This window comes from Anas platyrhynchos, chromosome 4 (assembly GCF_047663525.1).
Source record: "Anas platyrhynchos isolate ZD024472 breed Pekin duck chromosome 4, IASCAAS_PekinDuck_T2T, whole genome shotgun sequence".
Taxonomy (NCBI): Eukaryota; Metazoa; Chordata; class Aves; order Anseriformes; family Anatidae; genus Anas; species Anas platyrhynchos.
Window position 1 is genome coordinate 63,608,706 of NC_092590.1, and position 9,006 is coordinate 63,617,711.

Below are 9,006 nucleotides of genomic sequence, written 5' to 3' on the forward strand. Positions count from 1 at the left end.
GCTCAACCCCAGCTCGGAGGCTCCTCCTGCTCCCGGTGCGAGGCGGAGGCAGCCGCCAGCCGCCAGCCCCCCCCGGCCCCGGGGGCGGCCCCTGTGTGGCGTTGGAGCGAGGCGAGGCTGGGGCCGGGCCAGAGCCGGAGCCGGAGCGGGGCAGGCAGCGAGCATGGCGGCGGCGGGCAGGGTGCTGGTGTACGGGGGCAGAGGGGCTCTGGGCTCGCAGTGCGTGCAGTACTTCAAGGCCAGGAACTGGGTGAGCGCCGGCAGGGCTGCTGCGGGCCCCGGGGGGTGGGCGAGACGGGGCTGCTTTGGAGGGGGGGAGTTAAAGGGGGCGAGAGGGAAGGGTGCCCCGCCGGGCGCTAACGGTGCCTTCTCGCCGCCCCAGTGGGTCGCCAGCATCGACCTGGCCGAGAACGAGGACGCCAACGCCAACGTGGTGGTGAGGACGACTGAGTCCTTCCCCGAGCAGGCCGAGCAGGTGGGAGCGCGTCGCGGGGTCGGGGGGAGGTCCCTCGGGGCGGGCGAAACCTCTCGGTCCGGGCTCCACTTTGCACCCACTCGCTATAAACCCTCTCTTTCAGAAGCTCTGAGACCCCCCAGCAGTGAGCAACCCACTGGTTTTGGTACCCTGCTGCTGTACCCTGAACTCAGGGGTGCCACCATTTGCCAGCCACTTCTTAATTCTTTTTATTTTTCACTTTCCTTTTAACTGCTTGGAGGCATGGATTTGCAGAAGAGCTTGATTTGCGAGTTTAGAAGTTACCCTATGTTGTCACTCAGAATGTGTTGCACTTGTGTATTATCTTCCTCTTTGTTACCTGAAGGGCTGCGGGCAGAATGAGATTACTTTAATCAAGGTGGATTAGGACATCTTGAAACGCAGCACTCCTTTCTCAAGTCCTGTCTGTGTTGTATAGCTGGATGGTGATGCTGAAAACATTTCCCAGTAGGGTTTACACTGTGACAGAAAATTGACAACCAACAAATTCATTACCAAGTGCAAAGTCTCATTTGAAAGAGAAAGAAATACTGGGTATTTAAAAGCCTACCTACTCAAATCCAAGGATGTGGTTCATAAGGAGGCTTTAGTTGTTTGTTTCTTGTGCTATCATCGGAAATGTCACAGAAGCAGTTCTGATCAGACCTGGAGTTTCATTTCCCATATTATTAAACAGCACAGTGTGCAGAAAAGAACCTGTCCAAAAGTAAGTCGCAAATGAAAAATGATGATATAGGTAAGGATCAGATCTTTCAGTCCTGCTCAAATCAGTTATTGCCAGTGACATCGCACACTGTGCAGTCTGACTTACATCTACAGTTAGCTTTCAACCCAATTATTGAATTGATAGATCATAAATGTTAATTTTGTGCAGCTATTTAAGTTGCTGTTGTTTGTTGTTTTTTGTTTTTCAGTTACATAGTTGAGTAATATTAAGGCATTCTTGATATTTACTCTTTTACCTTACAAATTCAATGTTTTCAGAATGTTTTGTTCTGTGTTTTGAAGGTGACAGCAGAGATTGGGAAGCTTCTTGGTGAAGAAAAGGTGGATGCGATCCTGTGTGTAGCAGGAGGATGGGCTGGAGGCAGTGCCAAAGCTAAATGTAAGCTGGTGCATGCTAGCAAATACATGATTGAAATCTGAGAGGAATCCTTAAAAATAGTGGTAAAAAAGGTCTTTGAGATCATCTTTTATCCTGAGTCCAGAAGAAGTTAGCCTAATAGTGCAAAGTAGCTCAGTCACAATGTTTGTGAGCACTCTTCTCAATTATCGGTGCCTGTTAAATTTCCAAAACTTGATGCACTATATAGAAGAGTTCAGCATTATCTGTGAACTAACTTTTGCCAAGGTTATGTGCGTCAGGCTTATTACATAAGATACTGGCTGAGTGGAACTTGATCTTTTTGCCCAAATCATTGCTTTATGCGTAAAACCTCAGTTGTCTGATGCAGTTCTGAGCTATTAGTATACAATACAGTGTTGGAAGGAGCTGTCTGATGACCAGAGGTTGTGCTAGAGGGGAAAAAAAAATCCTCATTTCATAAAGCTTTTAAATGTATAATATTCAGGAAATTGTTTTATGCTTTATGTACTAGTGTAGAGACTTTTTTTTTTTTTTTTTTTAAAAGAAGCCTTTCTGTCTGGACTAAATCTGTTAAAACGTGGTGTTTTCCTTCCCCTTCCTTATTCAGACATCATATGCAAAATTTTCACTTTAAAGAGAGAATATGAGAAGACATGCACAGTTAAATCAGAGTGAATACTTTTTCATTATATTGGATTGTTATAAATTTCCACAGTAATTTGAATGAGGTGATAGATTATACCCTACTATCCTTCCAATAACATTCCTATGAATTAAGGTTATTTTGGGATCAAGTGATCAGCTTGATCAACTGCTTGATTCAGCTCCTTTATCTCTTGGAGTCTTATATCCACAAGTTGAGCAGCCTGTGAGGAAATCATGGAAAGAGAGCTCATGCTGCTACAAGGTGAGGAGAAGCTAATGTAAGAATTTTTAGATCATTGACATAAATTGAAACAATCCCTACAGAAGTCTGAAGAGTTTGAAAATCTTTGAACTGAGCACAGTCATTAACAGAGAGCTAATGAAACTATCTGGTGTTTATTTATTTCTGATTGTAAGAAAGGAGCTAATTGTATAGAATATATGCTGTGAAGTTGGGATTCAAAGTCTAAAGAGAAGGGAGAGGTAAGAGATGTAAATAGGTATTTTACATGATACAGAAGTAGAAAAAGATAGAAAGCATGTTTTTATAGTACTTTGCATAGTACTGTTGCACTCTGTGATATCGTAGGTATCACATGGAAATCATAGGCAGAAGTCTTGTTCTTAAGTTACCTACCTAATTCTCTTCCTAATCAGCTTTGTACAAAAACTGTGATCTGATGTGGAAACAGAGTGTTTGGACATCCACTATTTCCAGTCACCTAGCCACAAAGCATCTGAAGGAAGGAGGTCTTCTGACTCTGACAGGAGCTCAAGCTGCTTTATCTGGAACTCCAGGTAAAATGCCATGCATGATAACTATTAGGACATGAGCAGTTCTAGCTATACCTTAGTCTGTTCATGAAAAAAAAACAGTTTATTGTCATCTAATAGAAATGGAAAATGGCTGCTGAAACGCTTAAGGCAAGTGTAATTTTACAGACGGCAATACTGAATCTCTTGAAACAGGAGTGCAAACAAAATCACTATTAAGTAATGCTTGACATGCATTCATGAAATATGCTTGGCTAATACGTAGTACAATAGAAAAAGTAACTTGGAAAATTTTGAAGAACTGTGAAGCACACATCAGTTAAGTATAGTACTTAAATGAAGTCAAATATCTTATTTGCGTTCTGAAAGGCAGAGTCCTTAGTTGCCCAGTTTTTCAATCAGTGATGACTCAGCTAATTTTATTAAACGTGCTTGTCCTGTTCATGTTCTGATTCCAGTCCACCTTTGCTTCAGACACAGATAAGCTTGTTGACTTTCAGCTTTGCCCTTCGGTAGCTATTTAGTACAAACTTTTTCCTGAGATTTTATTTTTTTCTCATCTCACTCCTAGGCATGTTGGTCTGCATGGAGAAAATCTGGGAACAATTTAAAATTAAAAAAACAGCAGCACAGAAGCCCACAGGCAGGGAAAGTTTTTGTTGAAACAAATGCTCTTATTTCTCAATCTTCTTCTAGTGTGAATTCAACAATATTTTGATGAGACATAGCTATTAATTTTTTTAAAAAATCATAAAATATTTGTGAATATTTGTGAAAGCCTTGTCTAAAATAGTTCAGGAGAAATACACTGTGTTCTCTAGTTAATGCAGCTGTAAATACAGTAGATAAATCATCTGGCCTAGTCTGAAGATAAAAGGCTTATTTTATGTGACTCAGCAGACGAATAATTTACTGTGTACTACTGACTGACAATATACAGATAAAAAAAAAAAAAAGGGAACTGTGGCAAACTTTCATGATGTTTTTTGTTTGGCTCATTTTGGGTTGTAGGGACCACAACACAGGAATCGGTGATTTGCTTTCATGTTTTGAACTGGCTGTTTTCAACAAGTCTGGAATTAAAAAAGAAAACACATAGCAGTGCTTTGGGCAAACACATGCAACTTGTTAACATCAGGAAGAATTGGGAAAGAAATGTTACTCAACTTTTGTAAATATGCCTTGTTAGTCTTGTTATTACCAGCTATTATGGAAGGAATTATCTCTTTTGTTTTTGCTTACTGTGTTTTTTTTCTTTTCATCTGTGAAAATGCTGAGTCACTTAATGCAAATTGAAGATAAATGAAAATAATGCAAGTTATAGAAGCAGTCTGACAGGGATAGTGAAGAAACACAGGTTTAAGAAAGCTGATGGTTTAGAGAAGAGGCAAGAGGGAACTATGATAGAAATGCAAATATTCTGTAGTCATAATGAAATGTTAGCTACCACTGCCCATGATTCCTCCTAATAAACATGTTTGTTATACAATATGTCTAACTGAATATAACAGAAATATTTCTACAGTGTGAAACTACCTGTGTACCTTCATTACAAGGTACTTCCTCACAAACATTAAGAGGTTTTACAGTTGTGTAGATGGGTAGAAAGGCATCCAGTTGTAGTACACAAAATACACTTATTTTTCCTACATGCTTAATCTGTTAGGCTGCTTGGCAGATATGTACCATGAGACATCTCAGACCTGGAGCACCCTGATAGTCCAAATCTTGTACGTAAGCAGTGTGCAGGATGCTCTCCTTCCCATGCATCTTACACTGCTAAATACTGGCTGCCTAGAAAGCAGTAGTGTTTGGGAAGAAGTTGGTTTTACATGCAGGTTATTCAGTCACTTTGTACTTTTAAGGGGTATGGGTTGTATTTGTTTTTCTGTTTGTTTATTTTATAGTCAGGATACTGACCAGGTGAACTACTGTTTCAGAGAGAAATGAGCTGTATCTTTTTAGGTCTAAAACTGCAAATACCTTAGTCATATGCTTAAAGTTAACAGATGATTTATTTAATAAAAAGCTCTTCACGCTTACTAGTTTAGTTTTGTAACCCTGTAAGTCTCATTCTTCAGGATGCATTTTGAAGCATTAGCCGAAGATGCATAACTCAGTAAGTTTCTTACTTCTGTAATGCTGAGTAAATTGAACTTTGTGGTAGTTCCAGGACATCTAGTAAGAATTGTTGGGATTTTTTTCTTAAAACATATTTTGATTCTGTTCTGGCTGTGGTAAGTGATCTGACAAACAGTAAATTTAAGATAACAGGAGTTTCTGTCATAGTGCTGGTATTGAAAGCTGCATTGATTATACTCTAATTTGTCTGGTTTTAACTGCTAGGAATGATTGGCTATGGCATGGCCAAAGGAGCAGTGCACCAGCTTTGTCAGAGTTTGGCTGGTACCAATAGTGGATTGCCATCTGGTTCCGCTGCTGTTGCTGTTTTACCGTAAGTGATCACAGTCACCTCTGCCTGTATCGTTTTATTTAATTTCTACTGTAACCTGTAATCATATTGATATGGGTGTGATGTCCTGTCCACAGTACTCAAATAGCTGCTTAGACTGACATAGTTTCATAGGGAAAGGATGCATGTTGAACATATGTGAATAATGATGTGCAATATATCCTAAAAATTACATATTTTTTTTCCTTTTCTTTGCAAAACATTAGTGGATTAAAATTTCATTTGATTTTAATGAGCATGAGACTGGAAGGATCTGTGGGCTAAGTGATAGCCTTAATGGGCTGGATGTCATCAGGAAGCCAGGTAGCTAAGGGGCTATAGGCTGTGATCCTTTGATATACATTGAAGCTGATGGTTATATGCTGTTAACATATGTAGAGGATGCAAAGAAAATCCATACCACGTGGTATATAAAAGTTGAGCATATGTTGCAGTGATGAATAGAAGCAGGTGGCTCTTATCAGAAACAGCATGTACAAATAAAAGTTTTATCTCATTTTAATCACAGGGTTACCTTGGATACACCAGCAAACAGGAAATCAATGCCTGACGCAGATTTCAGCTCCTGGACATCCTTAGAATTCATTGCTGAGTGAGTATACATTTGATAAGTAAGCAGTTCCTTACTGGGCCTCTTCCTGCTGCATCCTACTGTGTGTTCTTCCTAAGTAGCTGTCTTGCATTGGAGGGTTTGGGGTTTTTTGTGTTTCCCCATCATTCCCCTGATCCTGTAGGCCTTCAAATCACATTAGGCATCTTGCACAAGCTTCCTAACTGGAGAAAATTAGCTCAACTCCATCAGCTTCAGCATCTCTACACCAGTTATAGTGACAAGGCAGATAGCCTTAAGTAGTTGGAAGCCAGAGAATCTCATATAGCCAGTAGACAAATTAAATTACAGACAGCAGATGCAGGAGTTTGTCTCAAAGGTAAACTGCAAATAGGCATGTAAACTTTGGTGTTGTTTATTTTAACACTATTACCCAGTTTTTGGTGTGTTAATTTGCTTCTTTTCACAGTTGGAAAAATTCCTACTCTTGTTTAGAAAAATTTAGTCAAGTTTTTTTTTTGTTTTTTTCCATTATCCAAAAGGCTTGTCCTGAGTGATGTTTCAAAATGCTGAAACTTCAGCTGCAGCTTATTCAGCAACAGGCTGAGACAATATTTATTGTTTCTAATTTCTCCAAGAGACAGTGGTGCAGAATATGTGCTGCCTTCTGCGACATGATGGAGAGTAGCAAAGATTTTGCTGAGGGTGATCTGTTAAATGGAAGAAAATAATGGACACAGCTGTTTTGCCTTTTTGAGGAAAAAATGAAAAGGAATCAACTTTTGTGTTGTAAAGGATGTAATGTTTTTCTTTACTCTCACTAATTCAAAAGCTTTTAGAACTGACACTGAAATAGCATTTACCTATTGCTACTTGTTCAGAGTAGTTGTGGCATTTAGTTTTCTTGTGATGTGAATTTTTTATTCAGTTGGATGTCAGAGTGGAAAATGTTTTTTGGTTCGAGAAGCTTATGCAGCTGTTCAGTGTGGTTCTTTAAGTGTCCCATCAATTGAGTTTAGTTGACCTAAAAATGTTCAGAAAAGTTCTTTATTGTGCTTAACCAGATGTTGTGGTTTTACAAATTAATTTTTAACTTCTAAAGACTTTTTCTTTATGGGAGAATTAGGTTCAGTGTGTTGTTTTGTTTCTTAGCTTCCAATTCTCTGAACTTAAATCCAGCTTTGAAAACTGAAAAGTTCACTGGTGCTGAAAGAAAGAATTCTAGTGTTGTTAGGATTTTGGTAACATCTGCATCCTAGAAAGGATGCAGGAACTCTTTTTCTCATGAGGTGCTTGCATTTTGAAGCCTGTTGTATCCATATATGTTGTGTCAGATGGCAAGATGGTCCGAAATGGCAGTTGCTCTGTCTACAATAGTGGAAAGGCTGATGGACCTGAAAAATGTTGTTTTCTTTTTCTCTATTAGTTTTGATGAGTGTTTTGATAAGTGTTCTGGTGTGCTAACTAGAATGAGATCATCTTACTCAGTGTGTGTTGGATGTCTTAGCACTTCCTGTGCTTACGCTGAGACTAATTTCAACATTAAATACGTGATGGCAAATCAGCAAAAAAATGGGTTAAGAAAGAAGGACTTGGAAAGAAAGGGTACTTGCACAGGTTGAAAGGCAAGGGGGTAGGTGGGGCAAGAAAGAATAGAGTACAGAGATACCTGGGGAAATGAAATTATTTAACCTGTGTGGTTTAACCTATAAGGCTAAAATATGGTTGCTAAACCATATTCCCAAATTTTTTACATGTTATAAAGGCAATTTAAGTAGCCACTCCCTCCCCCTTTTCATTTTTTTTTTAACTTGGGAAAAACTTTTTGACATCTTCCTGTTTTTATGCAACTCCTGGCCTTTTGCTTTGAAGTGTTCTGAAAATCCTGCATATGTACTGTAAAGCCCTTGTGATTTCTCTGGACCTCTGTCCTACTCTGAGGGTCTGAATCCAGTGATTGTACCGCTAGTTTGTGACATACATAGAAATCGCTACAGAGAGGTAGGAAAAGAAGGAGAATCAGTAGGCTTTTATGACTGATAGTGTATGTGTATATATTTTCTCTCCTCCTCATCCTGTTTTATCTATTTATTTTAAAACAGAACCTTTTATGATTGGATAACAGGAAAGAATCGACCAAATTCAGGGAGTCTAATCCAGGTGATAACTACGGGAGGGAAGACTGAACTAGTTCCAGCACATCTTTGATGTCAGTCACTTCAGATGGTGAAACTTCATCAAAGAAGAAGCTATGGAAAGTCTGACTGCCAGCATAATTTGGATGGTCTTATGTATCCAGTAATTGTAATCATGTCATTATTGGAACCAAATCTGAAGTAGTATTTCTGTGCTGTCTGTTGTTGAGCTGTCTGCATTTATTTACTGACAAGTACTACGTACTTGTCCCTAAATAAAAGTTGAAGGCTTTAAAGTCTGTAGATGCTCAAATCCAGAGCATTATGTGATCACTTACACATTTTTTCTGAAATGGGAATTGTGCTTATGTTGTGTAATCACATATGTAATGGTTGGATTCTTTTCTCAGCCACTGTTTCTGGCAAGTTATTGTGAATCTTCCAGGAGTCTTTTTCTTTCTCTGCCTGGGAACATAGCCCCACCCCTGCATATTATGTTGACTGTAACTGTAGGAAACATGGTGATCATATGTCCTTGTCTTGTAACACTTTTCTTGTGAATGTTCCACTGGAGTTAATGGAACTGTATAGGGATGGCTTACTTGAGAAGGACTTCCTAATTTGCCTTAGAGTTTATAAGCTGCTATCAGGCCTACAGTTGTAGGATAAAACAGTGATTTTGCCAAATGTCTGTGCTTTTTCAAACAGGAAAGAACCATAATGACTAACACAAAGTGCTATAAAGAAGTATAAAGAAAAAAATACAAAACCATCTATTTGAGGGGGAAAAAAAAACCTTCTATTTGAACGTGTTTTTTGTGCTAAATAAATGTATATTGTTTTACA

At 39.2% G+C, this 9,006-nt stretch overlaps 1 protein-coding gene across 1 annotated transcript; it reads left to right on the plus strand.

Annotated features, from left to right (window-relative positions):
- Positions 1 to 73: 73 nt before the first annotated feature.
- Positions 74 to 9,006, plus strand: QDPR (quinoid dihydropteridine reductase). The gene is made up of 7 exons (XM_027457342.3): positions 74 to 250; positions 383 to 475; positions 1,505 to 1,601; positions 2,886 to 3,026; positions 5,349 to 5,457; positions 5,984 to 6,067; positions 8,128 to 9,006. Exons 1-7 carry the CDS (start codon positions 164 to 166, stop codon positions 8,231 to 8,233), a joined length of 717 nt encoding a protein of 238 aa, XP_027313143.2. The 5' UTR covers positions 74 to 163; the 3' UTR covers positions 8,234 to 9,006.